At 60.5% G+C, this 19,981-nt stretch overlaps 1 protein-coding gene across 1 annotated transcript in view; it reads left to right on the top strand.

Moving 5' to 3' along the window:
* The window catches only part of PRKAG2 (protein kinase AMP-activated non-catalytic subunit gamma 2), a gene marked incomplete at both ends in the record, with an annotated part of 159,202 nt that overhangs the window by 47,382 nt on the left and 91,839 nt on the right, over positions 1-19,981 (top strand). The window contains 2 exons of the mRNA XM_084230746.1: positions 1,988-2,059; positions 6,523-6,802. Coding sequence (XP_084086872.1) covers positions 1,988-2,059; positions 6,523-6,802 — 352 coding nt within the window. The remainder of the gene's footprint in view (positions 1-1,987; positions 2,060-6,522; positions 6,803-19,981) is intronic.

Raw genomic sequence — 19,981 nt, 5'->3', positions numbered from 1 at the left:
TCGGAGGACATCTTAGGCATTTCTCCAAAGGAGACACAGCCGTGGCCAGTGAGCCCTGGAGGCACCAGCACGACCGGTCCTCAGCCACACGCCTCAGACCCCTCACATGTGCCAGGACGGCTGCTTCAAAACAGAACAAAGCGGGCTAGAGAGCAGTGTGGGGGCCGCGCGGAGCCTGTGGTGGTTGTGTTACAGGGCAGGCTCCACAAAGCCTGCATGGAATTAGCTCAGGACATCCTTTCCCCCTAACAGTTGGGGTGTAAAGTGGCGCAGAGATGGAGTGATGTCTCTCCAGACACGCTCAGCACAGAGCCGCATCTGGCCCAGCAGTGCCAACACCCCGAAACCGAAAGCAAGTCTCACGAAGCTGCGGTGCAGGTCGCCAGGGCTGCCATCGCCAAGAACCACAGAGGGTTTCATCACAGAAGAGTGTTTTCCACACAGGGAGGCAGGGTTTCTTCGAGGCCCGCTTCTGGGGTGCAGGGGCCCTTCTCCCCACTTCACTGCCTGGCTGTGTCCAGTCCCGCTCCCTTACCAGGATGCCAGTCCTCCCAGATGGGCATCTTGTGGTCCGGTTGATCTTTCCCACCTCAGAGGTGGGCTCAGGGCTTCAGCCTAGGAACTTTAGGGGGTGGGGAGAGAACCAGCACCCCCGCAGCACCCACGTTCACAGTCGGCAGAAGGTGGAAGCCGCCGTGTCCACCGACCGACGAGGGGCAGGTGGTCTGTGCTGGCCTGGGGGGTGGGGGTCGTGACCTCGCTTCAGCCCAGGTGGGCGTAAGGGCAGCTTGCCACATGTGGCTGGGGGACCCATACTGTGGGCGCTGTCACGGGGGTTGGGGGGGCAGGTCTGAGTTCACTGGGGAGTGGGGGCAGATGCGGGGTGGGGGGTAGCCAGGAGCAGGTGGGTGGGGTTGGGAGCCGGTCCCGCGGCAGGGGTGGGGCTTGTCTGTGGGGCGGGGGCCTGGAGGGGCGGGGCTTGTCTGCGGGGCGGGGCCTGGAGGGGCGGGGCTTGTCTGTGGGGCGGGCCCCAGAGGGGGCGTGGTTTGCCGGTAGGGTGGGGCCCGGGGGGGCAGGGCTGGTCGGTGGGGCGGTGCTGGCAGGGCGGGGCTTGTCGGAGGGCGGGGCTGGTTGGTGGGCGGGGCTTGTCTGCGGGGCGGGGTCCTGAGGGGGCGGGGTTTGCCGGTGGGGTGGGGCCCGGGGGGGGCAGGGCTGGTCGGTGGGGCGGTGCTGGCAGGGGGGCTTGTCGGAGGGCGGGGCTGGTCGGTGGGCGGGGCTTGTCTGCGGGGCGGGGCTTGCTGGAGGGGCGGGGCCTCGAGGGGCGGGGCGGGCGCGGACAGAACCTCGGCTCTGTGAGAGGGAGAGACGGAGATGGGGGCGCGTCCGCGAGCGCGAGCTCCGCCCCCCCCGCCCGAGAGCGCCCAGAAAACGGCTGGGAAGGGAGATTTTACGTCACATGTGCTTTTACCTCGATAGGGACGCGGGTTCCCCTGGCGGAGGGAGGCCCGGGGAGGCCTCTGTCCAGGTGCGAGGGGGTCGGGGCGTCCGCGGGGGCCGCTTCAGACGGGGCGTCCGTGGGGCCCCCCAGCCAGCATGTCTCCTTCCTCACTGCTGGTTTCGCCTCAGCCGCCGACCCGAGGCCCGCCCTGTTGGCCGTCACCCGCCCCTGGAGGACGCGCGTCCCCCGGGGCGCCCCTCTGAGGTGGAGGCCGGTCCTCAGCCCCCCGAAGCCGGGGTGGCCCCCCACGCCCTGCTGGCCGCCTTGGCCTCCCGGCTGCGCCTTCCCAGGGCGGCAGAGGCGGTGGCTGCCCCTCTGGAAGGGCAGGCGGCCAGGATCTGGGGAGGGGCTCCCCGCTCCCACCCGCCTGCCTCTGCTCTCCTCGCCCCGGGGAGCCTGGAGGAGCCTCGGGAAGGGGTGACACGCGTGCCGCCCCTGGACTGCCCCGGGCCCTGGGGCCAGGCGGTGACCAGCTCTCCTCCCTCCTAGGACCTGAGCGCCTTCGCCATGCCGCTCCTGGACGGGGACCTGGAGAGCGCAGACAAGCATTCCTCGCGGAAGGTAAGGCCGCCCTCTCGGCTGCCCCAGGTGCCGCCAGGAGGGCCCCGCAGGAGCCCAGGACTCAGTTCCACCTGCACGGTGCTCCCTCCGATGCCCCCCCACAGCCACCTGTGCGCTTGCCTGCCCTCCGCGCCGCCGGCTTCTGCTGAGCCCCCTAGGGCGCCCCTCGGTGACTGGGTCCCCTGCAGGCTCCCCCGGGCTCTGCTCCTCTCTGTCCCCCCCACAGCTTGTGGCACCCTGAGTGGGTGGCGATGATGTGGAAGCGCAGCAGTGAGAGTGCCCTGGGTGCTGGTAACAGAGGACAGAGGGGAGCAGTTGGCGCCCCAGGCTCTCGCAGGCCCCAGCCAGCCCAGGCGGCCGTTGCTCACCCCCCTGTGGCCCACCTGGGCCCTGCCCTTTCCCTCTTCCTCCTTCCTGCTCTTCCTCCAGAGCCAGGGCCTCAGCAGGTGTCGCCTCCTGGGGCCCTGCAGTGGAGAAGTACATGCCCCCGAGGTGGGGGTGACTATGGCGAGAGAGGAGAGGCCACACAGCCTGCGGTCAAGATGTGTGGCGGGGCGGGAGGGGGGGTGGAGGCTGGGGCGCAAGTTCCCTTGGTCCCCGGCTTGGGGGAGATGCCTCGGGAAGGGGCTGGGGCAGCGCCTGAGGGAGCAGTACAGAGCCAGCCTGCATGCCGCCGGCTGCTGCCAGGCGCCCCAAACGGCAAGGCCAGTCTGTTCTGGAAGCATTTCAAATCACATGCAATTGAGTCGACACATTGCTTTAGGCTTATGGGACACAACTGGCCCCCTGCACCCAACAGTAACCCGGGGCGCAGCCTAAAAGGACTCAGGGTGTCCCCAGGCCTCGTCACCATCCAGGTGGGATAGGACGGAGGGGCAGGAACTCTCTGCCCCACTGGGTGAGGTGCCCCTGGGCCTGGGACACAGGCGGGTGGCAGGCTCGGCCACCCTCACAGGCTGGGCCCCCCGTGTTTGCACGAGGCCTCTCTTCAGGTGTAAAGCAAGAGGAACTGTGGCTATGGTGAGGAGAGCAGCCCCCTTGGGTGTTCCCAGGGTGAGGTCTACAGGGTTTATTGCACCCGGCATCTCCGCAGAGGCTCGCGGACGCGGCCATGGTGACGTCAAGCACGTGGCCTTACCGCCTGGTGACACGGCTAGGAAGGACTCTGGGGCTCGAAGGTAGTAGATGGTTTCAGAAATTCCAACAGCCACAGACAATGCAGGGGGCGGGGGGGGGGTGAGGGCCCAGGTAACTGGGGCGCCTTTTGTTCCCTTCTTGCTGGCTCCTCCTCAGGCAGCCTGGAGCCGGGGCCAGGGATGAGAAACACGCAGGCTTGTTGTAGCCTTGTCCTGGCCACCCCAGTCCCTCCGCCTGTCCCCGGGCACCTGAGCCCCGGTTGACCTGCTCTCCCTGCCGCAGCAGGAACCTCGAATTCGACTGCTGTGAGGACGGCCTTTTGGGCCGCAGTAAGGCCACTACCTACCGGGAACACTTTCCACGCTGCCTTGGAAGGGTGTCCCTTTTCTCTGCCAAATTCCCTCCCTTCATCTCGAGCCAGCTCTTAATGTAAACACGCCGTGAAGAAGAGCGTGGTTTGGATTCTGCGGGCACCTGGCCCTCGCTGAGGCTGCGGTGCTGGTGGGAGGGGCTGCCTGAGGAGGCGACAGGGGGGCAGGGCAGGGCAGAGCAGGCAGCAGCAGGACAGGCTGCAGGTGGGGAACACCCCCCATGGAAGGCTGAGGACCATGTCCACACAAGCCAGCCTGGGCAGGAGTGAACGTGTGACCATGAACTTGGATAGGGCCACATTTCAAACTTGTTTGAACTAACTTAAATTCAGCTGGACATCCCCATGACCCCCAGGCTGATGAGGAAGCTTATCTCCATCACCCCCGGGGCTGCCTTCCTAGACTTGTGCAGAGGCCCTGGGGTATCATGTGGCACATATGCTTATCTTTCCAATGACAAAACTGGGTTTCAGAATGGAAAGAGATTTATTTCCCTTGGCCTGTTTAATACAGTTGACCCTTGAGCAAGGTAGGGGTCAAGGGCGCCGATTCCTGTGTAGAAACCTGTGTGTGGCTTACCTAGGCAGGTCTCCAGCCAGATTCTCCACCCACAGAATTCACATCCACAGTTCTAGGCCCCCAGATCAGCCCGCTGACTTCCAAGGATGGTCAAATCTCTGAATGCAGAACTGCAGAGCGAAAAAATGAGTGTGTCAGAGGCCCCGGGCTGCCCAGGGCCACTGTGACTGCTTGGGGCGGGAGCCCAGGAGACTTGCTCAGGCCCCGTGTTCCTGCGGCGCCCTGGACAGCAGCAGAGTCCAGCAGAACAGGCCACGCAGGGCAGTGCCCTCGCAGGTCAGATGCACATCGACGTTTCCTGGCCCCCGGCTGTTGCTGCACCTTTGTGTCTCCTGAGGGACACCTGCCCCGTTCAGCAGTGGTGATTGAAGGTGATCAGAGGCTGCCTGGCTAAATGTGGCTTGGACATGTAGTTGAAGGGGTGGGCTATGTCTGAGCCCCCATTTATGGGTGCTCTTGATGGCTCCAGGATGCCAGCCTAGTTCCTGAGCATCACCAGGTGGACAGGCTCCACCAGGTCTCCTCTCTGCAGCTCTTTCTCTGTGCCCCTGACCCAGAGGAGCGGCTCTCCCCAGGACCTGGCATCCTTTAAGGCACCTCAGTCCCAGCTCAGGGCGCCCTCTGGTGGTGAGAGCGTGCCCAAGGCCACAGGATCCCCTCTGGGGACAGGGCCAGTGGACAGAGACTGAGGGCTGGATGCTGCCTCTGAGGGTGTGCCGCCCCTACTTGCCAGCACCACCGTGGTCCCCAGCCAGGCGGCACTGCCAGGGTCTTGGCCAGCTGGAGGGACCCCCGCACGGCCTTGTCCTTGCTCCATGAGCCCTGTGGACCCTCTGCTTCCCGGGCGAATCTGGTGGCCCGCGGGTCCTCCAGCTCCTTTGTGGCAAGTTCACCAGGAAGGGTAGTAGCTTATCTCCTGCAGGACGGCTCCAGATAGGACAGGTGTCCTGTCCATTCAGACAGCTTGAGGGCCTTGCCTCCCCATTTCACAGGTGAGGGGCCCAGGCTCAGTGAGACCAAGACTGGGGTGGCCCCGCAAGGCTCAACCTGCCAAGCCAGCTCCTGACCACCTGCAGGGACCCCAGCCATCCTGTGCAACCACAGCGTGCGCTTGGCACAGGGTTAGGCACAGTAATATTTCAAGTCATGACTGCAGTTTAAAGTCACCCATGGAGGGGCCTCCCTGGTGGTGCAGGAGTTAAAGTCTCAGCACTATCAAGCTATGGTGCATGAGTTCGATCCCTGGCCAGGGAACTGACCCACATGGTGCAGCAGGCCTTTCCTGTCTCACCCTCTCAGCAGTGGATTTCAGTCAGTCTGCCTGTTCTGCTCCCCCGCTGTCTCTGGTGAGTCCTCTCACCCCCCCACCTCTGGCCTACACCCCAGTTCTTGTATGCATAAATCAATAAATCTATTTTAAAAAAAGTCACCCATGCAATACCCTGACCAGTGGGCGGCCTCTGAGGCGTCACCTTCCTCTCTGACCTCTGTCAACAGCCTGTCACTCCAAAGGCAGAGCAGGGAAAATGTCTAGCTTTTAGTTTTGCTGAAAACATCTCTGCAGCAAGCAATTTTGCCATATGATGAACTGACCATAAGGTTATTTGCCATTAGAAAAAAAAGGGAAAAATAAAACCAGAACCTTCAGAAGGACATCGTGAACATGAAGAAGTAACAACAAAATACAAAACGCTTGAATGAAAGTACGTTGTGAAGCACGCTTGAGGCTGTGTCCACTCACGGCCGTGCTGGCCACAGCAGCTTTCCCCTGGTTCCTCGTCTCCCGCTTTTTGCTCGTTCACAGTGTTGTACGTGTTTTTTTTTTACTTTCCGATCGTTGAATGACCAGAAGTGTGAAATCAGAGTGAAATGCCAGGGAATGAAATCAAACTGCCTCTGGGTCTCTCTCAGGGCAGAACTGGACTCCAGGCGCACTAGCAGGTGGCAGAGATGCTCTGGGGAAATGGCCGGAGGCAGAAAGCCCACCCCCTGGTCCAGCACCCCGCATGCATCAGAGGCCTGTGTCCCCTCCTTGGGAGGGGACACCGGCATGTTCTTGTAGGGGGTCAGGCCTGAATGGGCACAGTATGAGGTCTCGAGCAGCGAAGGCCCAGAGACAGACCTGCCGCAGGGTGGACAGGGAAGCTCATCCTCGAGAGCCTCTCGCTGCCCTTCCTGCCCTCCCGCCAGAGCAGTCCTGACCAGCCCCTAGGGCCCACCCTGGGCCAGAGGCGCCCGCCCAGGCCACCAGGTTGCTGCCCCCGTCTCGGAGGAGCTTAGGGTCGTTTCTCAGAAGAGACAGGCAGCAGCGGCAGCTGGGACGGGTGAGGCCAGCACGCCCGGCTCCGAGTGACCGCCCCTGCTCTGTCTCTGCAGGTGGACAGTGCCTTCAGCTCGGGCAGCCCCTCCAAAGGGTTCTTCTCCAGAGGCCCCCAGCACCGCCCCTCCAGCCCGGTGTCTGCGCCTGTGCGGCCCAAGACCAGCCCGGGCTCCCCCAAGACTGTGTTCCCATTCCCCTACCAGGAGTCTCCGCCGCGCTCCCCGCGACGCATGAGCTTCAGCGGCATCTTCCGCTCCTCCAGCAAGGACTCCTCGCCCGGCTCCAACCCGTCTACCTCGCCCGGGGGCATCAGGTTCTTCTCCCGCTCCAGAAAAAGTAAGACATTGATGCTATTGCTCCAGGTGGGTGCTGGGCTGCCGGCCCGTGGGCTCGGTGGGTGCCTCTGCGGGCGCCACAGCCAGCGGCGGGTCAGAGGCGTGGCTGGCACTGAGTGCGTGCTCTGGGTCTGTTCTCCGGGGACAAGTCTCTCTCCCAGCACTTGCTCTCTGAGGGGATGGCCTGGGGTTCGCTGCCAACCCCCCAGCCCGCGTTGACAGGGAGGACGCCTTGCCCCCCGCCTTGCCTGAAGTCGGTAGAGGTGTGAAGCTGAGGTCTGGCCTGTGTGCAGGGCCAGAGGACCCAGACCCGCTTGGTTCAGCTGGCGTGGCCCTCTGCCCGTGGCTCTGTTGGGGATCTGAGTCTCCCTGTGTCCCACGGGTCTCGACCTCAGGTCCTGCGGCAGCCAGGGCAGACTTGCTGGAGAAAGGTGTGTTCTCCAGCCTCAAGGGTGCGCATAGCGCAGGGTGAAACACTGTCACTGAGCATGGGGTGCTGTAGGAACCCCCAGGCAGCCATCGTGTGTCCTGCCCTGCCCGTCTCGCTGTAGCTCCCGCTCGTTCCCAGCAGGTTGGCAGTTGCTCTCTGGGAAGGCAGCGGCTGGTGTTGGAGGTGTGGGTCATCGTCCTGCCTTCCAGGTTGTCGTCATGTCCTGGGGTTGCCACGGCAAGAACCCCACGCTGGGTGGCCTGCAGGACAGCAGTGTGTACTCCAGTCCTGGAGACCTGAGATCGGCTGGGCTGTGCCCACTGAAGCTCTGGGGAGAATGTGTCCCAGACATCTCTGCTGGTGCTGCTGGCACCCTGGGGTTCCAAGGCTGCGCGAGCGTCCCTCCCATTTCTGTCCTGCCCCCGCCGCCCATGCTCCCTCCCCGTGTACGTCTGCGTGTTTCTCCTCGCAGATGGACGACTCATTTTGGACGAGGGTTCCGTCCTCCGGTGTGACCTCATGCTGGCTTAATTAATCACATCTGCAACTAAGCTATTTCCAAATAAGGTCATGTTCTGAGGTTCCTGGAAGGACGTGAATTTGGGGGGGATGCTCTCCAACACACTTATGTGGGTTACGTAGGAAAAGTCAAGGAAACGTTCTCATCCCTGGTTGGGGTGCGCTGGGGGTGAGGGTGCAGGTCAGCCCATTCAGACCAGGCCCACTTCTGCAGGCAGGAGCCAGGATGGGCATGGGAAGTCTGGGGGAGCCTGCAGGTGGGGTGCTGGGTATTGAGGACGGCCAGACTTTGAGCTCCTTGGCAAACGGGAGGCCAGGCTACCGTCCGCTGCTCACTATTTTGGAAGGTGCTCCAGTGTCCTTGGCGGGAGTGGTCCCGGGTCCCCAGGCCTGTGCTGTAAGCTGCGGGGGGAGGGCGCCGCTTGCCAATGCTGCTTCACCTTCTGGCTGGGCAGTTGCTGCTGGGCACAGGGGGCCTGGGGAGGGCCTGGCTGTTCCTAAAGATGCACCTGATTTGGGGGAAGTGGGGGTTCAGCTTCTTCAGAAAACCTCTCTGGTGTGGGGCACTTAGGTGACGGCCTAATCCCTGGAACGGTGGCCCGTCTTGTTGCCCCGTAACCCTGCGCCCAGGACCTGGCTGTCCCAACTGTCAGCCCCCACTGCCGCCCCGTCATGATGCGGTTCAACCGTCCAGGTTTGTTTTCGGGTGGCGAGCGCACCCACTTCACCTAGTAGGGAGGAGGACCATCCCAGCCCCGTCTGCCTGGGTTTCTGGTCGTGATGCACGTGAGGCGTGCTTGGAGGCCTGCAGCTGGCCTTCTTGTCCTCGTGCCTGAATCGACTCTGGGTCAAGGTTCCCAGACCTGATACTGCCCCGGCTGCCGCAGAACCCATGTCAGGGCCTCGGGCTTGAGGCCAGTGCCGTCAGCTCTCAGGGAGGGTCTCTGTGAGGAACGGCTCCTGGAGCCTGCCACGTTCATTAGGAGGCTGTCGGGAGACAGAGCTCCTGCTGCAGGCCCCCAGAGACGTTTCCTGCCGGGGCCGTTCCAAGAATAGCGGTGCTTCCAAGCAGCCGCTGTCACTGCCGGTAATGGACACTGATCATGTAACCACCCGCCTTCCCGCTGCCTGTGCTGCCCGGCGCCTCAGACCGCACTCCGTCAGCACCTTGAGGGGTGCATTTCTGGACTGATTTCTGAGGAAGGTCTACGTTCTTTTACTTTCACCACACTTTCTGAAAACAAGGAAAATACTTTATTGGAAGAATTTAGGGGTGTTTGTGGAATTCAAAGAACTTGTCAGGACCCCAGCCTGCAGCGGCAGCTCCAGTCTACACTGTCCCTCTCTGACCCAGCACCGGGGGTTCCTGGCTGGGCCAGTTGACCAGACCAAGTCCAAGATTCGTGGCAAAGAGGATTTAATGCTCATTGTTTCAGACTTTTAGTCTTTTCAAGTTATATTTTCCTTTTATCTGCATCCTCACTGAGTTACATGTCTCCTTGGTGACAGAGATGAAGTTCAACCAGATGGCAGTGTAGGCAAAGCCAGAAGAGCCAAGTCAATCTAGAATGTTCCAGGGCGGAGGCTGGGAGGGGGAAGTAGAGCAGTCGCCTTTACCTTCCCATGCTCTGCAGGGTGTCAAGGAGGGGCAGGTGCTGTTTCTGTGGATGGTGATGCCAGGGCCATCTGTCCTGGTGACTGTCACCCCGCCGGGGCAGGCGCCAGGGCCTCCAGGCAGGACCCCTAAGTTCCGACCAGCAGAAGCCTGGTGACGTCTGTCAGCACCAGGTTTGTCTTCCCCAAATCACCCGCAAGGCAGCAAATGAGCTCCTCAGACAGGGGCAGGGGCATAGCAGGGACGGCCTCTCCTGCCTACGCTTGCGCCTCTGGCCCTCCCTGTGCCCTCCTTCCCTGGGCTTTCCTTTACGGACTTTACCTTTGGAAAGTTCCCGCCTGGCCGTCAAGGGCTGGAGAGCTCTGAACAGCAGGTGACCTGGGGCCACAGCAGAAGGTGCTCCGTGTCCCCCCCCATTCCAGACGAGGAGGGCCTGTCCTTGCCTTCTCCAGGCCTGTCTGGTCTCCCACAGGAAGATGTGGGTGGGAGCAGGTGCCTAGTGACAGCCCCTCGGGCTGCTGTGCAGCCAGTGGCCACGAGGGGGCAGTGCAGCCTCGCTGAGCTGGGGCGCCCAGGCAGGACTCCCGTCCTTCCAGCTTTTACCATCCTGGGGACATCTACATGCAAATGCCCCCAAAACAAAAAGGGTGACAGCAGACCCCCAACACCAGCAGCCTCACACTGACCATTCACTTAGTATTTCCTGAGGACCTGATAAGCCAGGCACTGGGTTCAGCAGCCTACTAGTGCGTCACGGCCCTTGGGTGGAGGGGGGTCACGTTGGGGGAGGGGTAATGAGGAGTGTACATCCTGTAGGGTGAGGTTGCAGGGCACCCAGGCTGCAGGGAGAGGGGCTGAGGCAGCTGGGCTGTCGGGAAAGGGCTCGCTGACGTGGCAGCATGAAGCAGGCCTGACTGGCTAAGGATAGAGCCGTGCAAATGTCCTGGGGCAGGGGCAAGCTCTGGGCCTCGGGGGGCAGATCAGAATGCTGAAACTAAGTGGGCAGGGCAGAGAGGGTGAGTTGGAGAGGCAGGGCCATCACAAGCCAGGCCACAAGTCCATGCTTAGTGGCAGCCATCAGAACCTGCTACCCAGGGGGATGACTGTAGGCAGAGGGATTAGCCTGGCTTCTGTGCAGAGAGACTGATAGAGATGGAAGAGGTGCCACCTGCCTCAGCCCCTGGAATAGACCTGGAGGTCACATAGAAGAGGGGGAGGAAGGATCCCATCCGGCTCTACTTCTGAGACCAGCGCCACCAGGGCGCGAGGCCGATGTGCCTGGGACGCCTGAAATGCGCGTGTGCCGTTCCCCGTGCATGGCCTGGCGTAGCTAGAGCCACCCGCTTCCTTACACCCACTGCTGTGTGGGGGCCTTGGCCCACGTGAGCGCCACCTCGCTGCTGGAGGTGACGCAAGGAGGGGCTTTTAAAACAGGGGCTTGCAAACATTTTGGAAAAGGCCACAGGGTAAATATTTAAAGACTTTGCGGAGCACCTGGTTCTCAGCTGTTGACATGTAAATGGACTATAAAGCAGGTGGCCTGCAGAACCCCTGTTTTAAACATGTCTGGTCATCTTTTCCCCCTTCACCCCTTAATGGCCCCCTAACTTGTTCCAGTTAAGATCTGGTCTGGCCACGTCCTTTGTAGTCTGGCCCTTGGCTGGCTCTGACCTCATGTCATCTCATGGTTTCCTGCACTCCTGGTCCCCCAAGATGTTGAACCTGCTCCCCTCCATGCCCTCTGCTCCAATGCCCTTGGGATGGACACCATAACCCGGCTTCCAGGTGCCCTTTGACGGAGCCACCTCCCATGGGCCATGCCCCTTCCTGAGCCTGCTGTACCCCGCAACTGATCCAGGCAGGGCTGAGAAGGACCAGCCCCTCATCCTACCGGGTCAGCTCAGAGGGCTTATCCCAGCTCCAGAACACTCATGGGGGCTTTGTTGAGTCTGCTTTGCCCTTCAACCTCACTCCAGGACTAGACCAGCCTCCTTCCTCGCCCTGACTCACTCCCTAACTGGGTGCTCCACCCACCTCCCAGCTCACTCCTTGCAACTCAGGGAGCCTACAACCCCGACTGACTTCCGGGGTGGTCACAGGTGGCCAGCTTGCTGCACTCTCTGCTCCAGCGTCCCCTTATCAGACTGGCCAGGGCAGGGGAGGAAGGGCGAGAGAGGGCCGGGGAAGATAGGAGGAAGGGGGGAGAAGTGGGGAGAGGAAGGAAAGAGGTGAATTTGAGCGGGGTCTTGAGGACAGGTAGGTGAGGTGCTGGGGAGATGGGAGAAGGCTGGCCTGTAGGTGAAGGAGGAATCTTGGGGTACCCAAATCTAGCTGTGGAACTTTCCCTTGGTCTGCCCCCAAACGTTGCCAGATTCTGCAATTACCGTGCGTTTTACCCCAGGCCACATGGACTTTCCCCTGGCTGCCCACCCTCAGTGCCCGGCCTCCAGCTCCAGGCCGACGGTGCTGGGCCTGCCTCGGCCCTCCCCGGGGCCCACTGGGCTCAGCCACAGCTGGGCCTGCCCTCACTTGCAGGCTGGAACCTCCCGATGGGCGATGGGTGGCTGGTGAGGTCTGCGTCCTGGAGCGGAGCAGACTTCAGAAAACGTGACTCATCTCTCCTGCCCACAAAGAAAGGAGAAGTATGTGTGGCATCCAAGTTCCTGAAAAGTTCAGCCAGCACACTGCCGAGGTATGCGTCCTGGCAGCGGCGTGGGCAGCAGCGTGGGCAGGGAGGACGCCTGTGGTGGCCCTCGAGCAGCTGCCCCTGTGGCCACCACCCGCCGGCTTCAGCACCACCCGATCCGGGAGAAGCCCAGGACATGGTTCCAAGAACCTTCCTCCGCTCGCAGTTCTCAGCCCAGGCCTGCTGGGCCTAGGAGCGAGGCCGGCATTCTCGCCCCAGCATTTCTTAATCTTTCTTTAAAAATAGCATGTTGTTTTGGCCATTTTAAACTTTTGCAACAGAAAAGTTGCAAAAATATTACATGGGTTTTCATATCGGCCTCCCCCGGGTCCCCAGAGAGAGCCAAACTTAGCACATCAGCTCTGTGCTCCCTCCCGTCCGCGCTCAGGTGTGTCAGTGCCATCTGGGCTCTTGAGAATAAGCTGCGCACAGAATGTCCCTTGACCCCCCAAAACTTCAGTGTCTATTTCATCCAAGCTGGGACAGTCTCCTAGCTCATTTTCCTCCCCCAAATTGGGAAGTCGCCCTGAACCCCACGGCCGGAGCTCAGCTGACGTGGTTTGCATTCGCCGTTTCTTGTGGGGCGCTGGCCCCTGCCGCAGACTGCAGCCGCTGGGCATCCCCCGTGGGCCTGCTCGGTCTGCCCTTCCGGGACGCCGGCCTGTTCCAGTGACATGCCCTCGCCCTGCTGCCGGGCATCTCAAGGCTCCTGGTTGGGCAGGCGCCCCTCGAGGCTGATGTCCAGCCCCGGCTCACGTGGTGGCACTGACCATTCCCGGCGACCCCGTCTGATCTCTGGGTGAAGGGAGGTGGGTCATGATGAACGTCTCTGCTTTAAAGAAGAAAAGCCGTCCTCCTCCCTCTGTTACGGTGCATGTCTCGTGGGGAGGGACCTGGAGTGACTTGGCTGGGCTCCTCATCACACTTTCTCTCGCGCTCTAGCATCCACCCTTCCTGCCCGAGTCATCCCGGCGGCAGTTGCCAAAGGGACTGTGGTTTCATCACTTATTCTTCATCGCTGCTGGAATTCCACTGAGGAAGACACCTTCCTTTTCTCCCTGTGCATGTGGGTGTGGGCTCACGGCCGCGGGGGTGAGCTTGGCGTGGGCACGGCCAGGTCACCAGCCCCCCCACGTCGCAAGCCTCCCCTTTGGTGCCACAGAGTCCCGGCTCCTGGTACTCTGCCCCTGCCCCGGCCCTGGGACCAGCCGTTTCTCCAGAGTCCCGGTTATTTATAGCGGCGAATCGTGTTCAGAAATAAGATCCACGCGCGTGTGCTTCCTGTGCTTACAGCCAGCATGCGAGCGCGGCCGGGGCTCGCTGCGCAAGATGGAGAAGGTCCGTCCGCGCAGCCAGCACTCAGTAGCCGTGAAATAGGGAAAGAGGAGACCTTTGGGCCAGTGTGGCCAGAACATGCATAGACACTCTGCGCAGATGTGACAACGGCCCTGAGAAGCCTCGAGCCCCCTGCGTCCTGCTGAGGCGCTGCTTGTGGACCTTCCTCCATCGTCCTCAGCTGTCCGTGTGGCGTGACTTTTTTGAGTTTGGTGAAATACACACCTCACCTTCTGGTTACAGAGTAACCGTCTTCCCCTGTACAGTGCAAGCTCCAGTGGCACAAGGTACACTCACATTGTGGTGCCCCCAGGTTCCTGCAAGTCCCAGAACTTTATAGCATCTCAAATAGACCCCATCTAGCTGCCTCTCCCCAGCCCCTGCCCCTCGTGCCTGGCAAACACTAATCTACCTGCTGTCTCTGGATTTGCCTGTTCTGGATAGTTCAGAGAACTGGAACATACACAAAATGGAACATTTTTGTCTGGTTTCTTTCACTCAACACTGTTTTGAAGGTTGGTCCCTCCATCCCTTTTCATGGCCGGGTAATATTCCTGGTACAGTGGGAGGCGGCATTTTGTTAATCCAGTGACCTGCTGGTGGCTGTTTGTGCCGTCTGTGCCTTTGACTCCTGTGAACTCAGCTGTGAACATTGATTTACACGGTTTTGCCCCCTTGGGCTATAGGTACCTAAGAGGGGAACTTCTGGGTCATTTGGTAATTCTGCATTTAACTTATTGAGAAATGGCCGACCTGTTTGTCCCAGTGGCCGCCTCCTCTTACATTCCCACCAGCAGTGGAGGAGGATTTCATTTCTCCACTCTCAGAGGCGCTCCTGTGTCTGTCACCTTTGGTGCCCTGGGCCTGGCACCGGCAGGGAGACCCTGTCCGGATTATTATGCTGGGGCAAGTGAGGGCCCTTTAAGACCTTAAAGACCTCTCGTGATCTCACCCTTTTCAGGGGCTGCGCTCTGAAAGTAATTTTTGCTTTTGTGTATCACGTTTCCTGAGCTTACCTGTGCTTTCTACGTGAGTCAGCCCATCTTCACGGGCAGTGCCCGCGGGTTTAGACGTCAAGGTATGTTCAAGCCAAGGCGGTTTGTCTTGGCCAGAAAAACCAGCCTCTTGTCACTCAGAGCCTCTGATCCCTGCTTCCGGGGGTCACAATACTATGCTCCCATGAGCGTGAGTGTGTTGGGGTGACGTGGAGGAGCAGGCATGGGCCTGAGGGAGAGGGAACCATAAACAGTTTCTGAGAAGGGACGTGGTGGCCCCTGAGCTGACGGGGAGCCTCAGCTGGCGTCAACTGCACCGTGACCTTTAGAACTTTCTATGAAATGTGACACAGGACTTTGCAAGCATCAGGAGAACCCGGCAAGTATGTGCTAACTCACGTGTGGCTGCTCCCTGCGGAGGGAAGCAGGCCTCTTGCATAACGGGGTTTGGGTTGGCCCACGGCTTGCAGGGACCTGGTGCTTTTCAGGTACACTTGCATGATCCTCCATAGTTGTAAGGGGCAGGAGGACACCGAGCGGGTTTTCTATGACCCAAGTAGATAGGGCAAAGAAGAGAGTCCTGGAGTCCTCAGTGGTTTTTCAGGCTTTTATTGGGGTTTACCAGGCACATGGCAGGCAGGGGTGCTGGGGGGCTGGGAGGCATACCCGCCTCCCAGCCTCCAGCAAGTCTTCACTCTTTCTGGGCTCTCCAGTGTTCTCTCACATTCTCTCTGCTTCTCTTGTTTGTTCTCTGCTGTCCTCGTGGTTCTTCTTGTGGTTCTCTCTGTTTCTGCTGGCTGGTGTCTCCGTGACGCCGCCCCTATAAGCCCAGTCTCAGCCCAGGTGAATCCCATCTCCCTAGGCCCACCCCCTGCTCCAGGTGCCGCCATCAGGCATGCGTTCAGGACCGCAGGGATCCATCATCTACCCTGATGGCAGGAGGGCAGAAAAGCGTGATACTTTTTACCTTACCGTGCAAGAGTGAACTTTCAATCCTGTTTTTTCACCAGCTTATCTACTAAACCAACCCCGAGCAGACCCTGCGTCCAGCCCAGCACTGCCCCCGGCCTCTTTCCCGCGGGAGCTCGGCAAGTCGTGAAGCGCCTCAGACCTTGGCTGCCTTTTCTTCATTAAATTGAACGGGAAGCACTGGCTCCTCCCTCACGCGTGATTGAGAGGAGGAGATGGCTTGGGAAAGAGTCTCTGAGCTGGGCACAAGCTGGTGGAGCCCTGACTTCCACCAGGCCCTGCTCTGCACGCCTTGGGGGTGTGCAGGACACGGTGAGAGGAGCCACGTGCACTGAGGACTGGCCACCCTGGGCCTCAGCGACTCTCCTGGAGTCCATACCCCTAGTTCCCATATCGGGGAGCCCAGACCACGCTCCCCAGCTTGGCTCCGGTGACATGGAAGCATTTGGGCCTCTGTATGTTACCTTAACATGGCCGTGAATCCAGAGAGGGAGGGCTTTCCGGGGGCCACTGCCAGAACCTCCAGCCACTGAGCTGTGTACCTGCATGGGGGTGCAAGGTCTCTAAATAACAGGGTGTTGCCCACACCTGCCACAGGGCTGTGGGAAGGATGACAGGACACCCTCGTGGGGAGGTGACCGGCACTCCAGCTGGCTTTCGGGAGGCACCCAGCCAGCAGTCATTATTTTAATCTTTAGAATGTGGTTCTTAGGGGACAAGAAGGTCTTTGAATTATTCATGGCGCTAAACCCCTCCGTCAACAGCTGTCCGGAGCTCTGGTGGAGGTTTAATAGCTGCTCGATGAGTGAGCGAGTGGCCCCCAGCAAGCGCCCCGCCTGCAGGCCTGGCTGGCTGCTGATCCTCCTCGTGAAGTTAAGCTCGTTCACTGTTCACTCGTAGTCGCTGAACTTGGAGATGCCCTCGCTTCTGGCCCGCTGTTCCGTGGAGTTCAGGGTCAGCTCATCTGCTCCGACGGGAACTTTCTGTATTCCTTTTCACCGAATATGCTCCTTTGCTTCCTGGAAGTCTTGCTTCACTGTCCTTTCGTGAGGGACTTCTGCTGTGTTCTGTTGCTTTATTTTTAAATCAATAGAACATTTCCATTTCTGTTAGAAGCCAAATGGATTTTAAAAAAAAAATCTAAATGTGACTCCAGAACCTACCCCCTAAGTCTTTTTCGGAGTTCACCCCCGTAAGTGCAGCTGCCCTGTCTAACAACAGAGGTGACCCACTAAGACCTGGGGCCCCCTGAGCTGGGGGTGGGCTGTTTCTGAAGGCCACCTCCTCCATGGGCTTGGCGTTGGCCCAGACCGGCCCTCCCCTTGCCAGAGCCTCCAGCCCCAGGGCCCGCTCAGCTCCTCTCCCGAGCCTGCAGTCACCCCTCCGATCTCAGGGCGCCTCTTCCTTCTGGCCGCTTGCAGCCACAGAGCACGCACACAGCTCCCGAAGGCAGTGGATATTATTGTCTCTCCTAAGCACTGGCAAGTTCCTTGACAACAAGAAATGTTTCGTTGGTTCCGTCTTGCATCCTTGCCGCAAATGCTTGCCTGAGGGTCCACCTGTCAGGCCCAGCAGAAAGAAAAAACTCACTGAACCAAAATTGGAGGCAAGTTTAACCCAGGGACTCCTTCCAAACGTGGGGCTGTTACGGGTGCTTCATTCCAAAGAGGAGGGTTCAGGCCTCAGACCCCAGAGGGAAGATGGGGAGGAGCTAAGTACCGTTCTGAGGGGCTCTGCCCGCAGGGTGACCCTGCAGGGCCGGTGGGTACACACCCAGCCCCGGCCCCGCTCTCTCCTCTCCTGCTGGTGTCCTCATGGGTCGCACCTAGCTGAAGGCCACAGAGGAGGATCCTGAGGATGTCACTGCCCGGTCACCTTCCAGAGCAGGAGTGGCTGGGACAGACCCGGAGGGCCTGGGAGGCCGGCCAGTACCGCTTAGTGTTGCCCATTGGTGGGCTCTTGTGTCCTATCGATTGCGAGATAATCACTGGCACACTGGGCTGAAGATGAGCAAGCTCAGGTTTACTGCAAGAGACTCCTGCCAGCAGGAGAGGGTTCAGGGGAGGAGCCCTTTCCTGTTGGGGGAAGGCCCACGTATATCATCTCTCACAGGGGCTCGCCGGTTCTGGCGCTTTTCCTCTACCCCGCTTTGCCTCATTGCCACACTTTGCCACCCAGAGGCATGGAGCTGCCACAAGCTGTACTGGGTGCCTCTATGTGCCTCTTGTGGTTACCAGCCTCTGCCTGCTGGCTCAGCGGCTACAGCCTGTGCTTGTCAGCTTTCTACCCCCTCAAGCAACCAGCCTCAGTCTGCTCCCTACAACTAGCCCTTGCCAGCCAGCCTGCGGCCAGCTTCCTAACCAGCGGGCTCTCCACTCTCTCATTAGGGCAGGCGCCTTGCGGGATGCTTGGGGCCCATGGGTGGGGTGTGTGAGGCATGGGCTCTGGCCCTTTGGGGATTCCCAGTCTTCCCGTGGGAAGGGCCATGTCAACATATAGACTGGGAGCACTAACCCCTCCCAAAGGAGAGACGTGCCCCCCCCCCGCCCCCCAGGGAAGTGGCAGGATAGGTTCACTGGAGACAGGGCCTTTGAATTGCACCTTGAAAATTTTATAGGCTTTCTATAGGGGAAGACAGAAGTCAAAACCCCAGGAGGCGGGGCATGTGGTAGGTGAACCCAGGAAGTTTAGAAAGTTCTAAGTATGACCAGGGTGAAAACCAGCCCTGGTCTGGATGGTTCAGCAGTGGGGACAACCTGAAGGCAATTGTCAGCGCCAGCTTGGCAGTACGGGGCTTCCTGTCCCTGAGACACCCGGCACAGCACCCAGCAAACGGCTGTCACTCAGCTAGCCGTTGCTTCGGTGGCAATGCCGTGGGAGGCGCTGAGGCGGTGGCTGCTGATGCACGAGGCAGTGACCAGAGCGGGGTTGCCCTGGGGTAGAGAAGGGGCCGGGTCCTGCAGGAAGGAGGCTTCTCCAGCCAGGAAGACAGGAGCCGCACAATCAGGACCGGCCAGAGACAACCAGCCAGTGGAGTCTGCTGTGCACCGTGGCTGGAAGGAGGCCATGGGGGGATGGAAGACACTGAGGGGAAGCAATGCTCCAGGGTGTCCTCCTGCTGGGGCAGAACCTGGATTCCCTCTCGGTGGCCGGGAAGGAGATTCCCAAGGACACCCAAGGGTTCTCAGATTCCCACATTCCCAAGGGCTCTCCTGTTTCTTTCCCCGCCTGTGGCTTGTGCTCGGCCCCGCCTTTATCTCATCCAGAATCTGCATGGGTGGGCCTGTGGCCTGGTGGACTGCAGTGGGTGGGCCTGTGGCTCGGTGGACTGCAGTGGGTAGACTGAGCTCTGGGAGGGATGGGGACGTGGGTGCACCTGGTGACTGGGCTGGGGACTGCGGGGCGGGTCCAGACGCCGGCGGCCAGGGGCCTTACCGTGTCCACCCCTCGCTTCCCGATGCCCCCTGGACAGCCCTGCTACACCACTCCTGGGTCAGCGGCCTTGGTGCTGAGTTCACCAAGACTAACTGGCCCGAACAGGCCGCTGGCGGTGGGGGTTAATTAGTGGGGTTAATTTGTGGGGGTGACTTAACTGGTCTCACATGGTCTTGTTCTTCTCAGCACAGGGATTTAGAGTGACTCCTCACAGATTCCTGTTGCCCTGCAGGTTCAGACTTCCAGACGTAGAATAAATCCTGAAATGACCGAGTCTCACGGGCTCACAGGGGAGTGTGACGCCGGGAGACGGGAAGTTACTTCCTCAAGGTCACCCAGCTAGTTAGCAGCCGAGGCCCTAAGTTCTCCTTCATTCGGTGAAGATATCAGTCAAAAAATGGAAACTTTCCCCCACTGTGTCATGTTTTTAAAATTTTTAGCCTTAAAACACAAAAAATTGGGGGTTTGGCTCTGTGCAAGTCAGGAGTTGAGTTTGGGGTTCCAGATTAGGGTTCTTGCCCCAGCCCTAGGCAAGTCCCGTCCATTCTTGGGGTTTGGTTTCCCCACAGGACAGGCAGGGTGGGCTGGCCTCTGTGAGCCACTCTGAGCTGTCTTTCATGCTTCACTGCCCACCCAGACCCCAAGCTCCGCTTAGTGGGGGGAACCCCCCCAGTCCCAGGGGAGTCGCACCCCCTGCAGCGGGCGGCGCCCTCCGTCATGGGGGCTGGAGCTGAGCACTCAGCAGTTCCAGCCCAGGCACTTGTGGCTTCTCCCACAGAAGCAGCCGGAGCCGCTGACCCCGTGGGGCCCTGGAACACATGAATCAAAATAGTTGCGTCACGTCACAATGGGAATGCGCTCCGGCCAGTGGGCGCCGGGCAGCCGGGCGGTTTCCTTTTACAGTCTTCCCCGCGGGCATCTGCAGCAGCGCGGGGCTGGCGCGGGTGGCCCCCACTTAGCCTCCCGCCGTCGCTGATTTTACAGAGGAACACCCCCTGCCCCCCCCCCCAGCGTATCTGAGTGTTTGCCGACCTCAGGCACGCTAGCAAGCCCGCGCGGGCTCCGCTGGGGCTCTGGCAGCTTCTTGGCCGCTGGAGGACGGCGGCTCGCCAGCTGCCGGCCGAGCGCCCTGGGGACTGCTGAGCGCCGGGAGCCTAGCCTCACGGAGGAAGAGGGACAGCCGTGGGATCACCGGG

Source organism: Talpa europaea (assembly GCF_964194135.1).
Source record: "Talpa europaea genome assembly, chromosome: 3".
In the NCBI taxonomy this organism is placed as follows: domain Eukaryota; kingdom Metazoa; phylum Chordata; class Mammalia; order Eulipotyphla; family Talpidae; genus Talpa; species Talpa europaea.
Note: the sequence above shows the minus strand (reverse complement) of the source record. Positions and strands in the feature narration are given on the sequence as shown.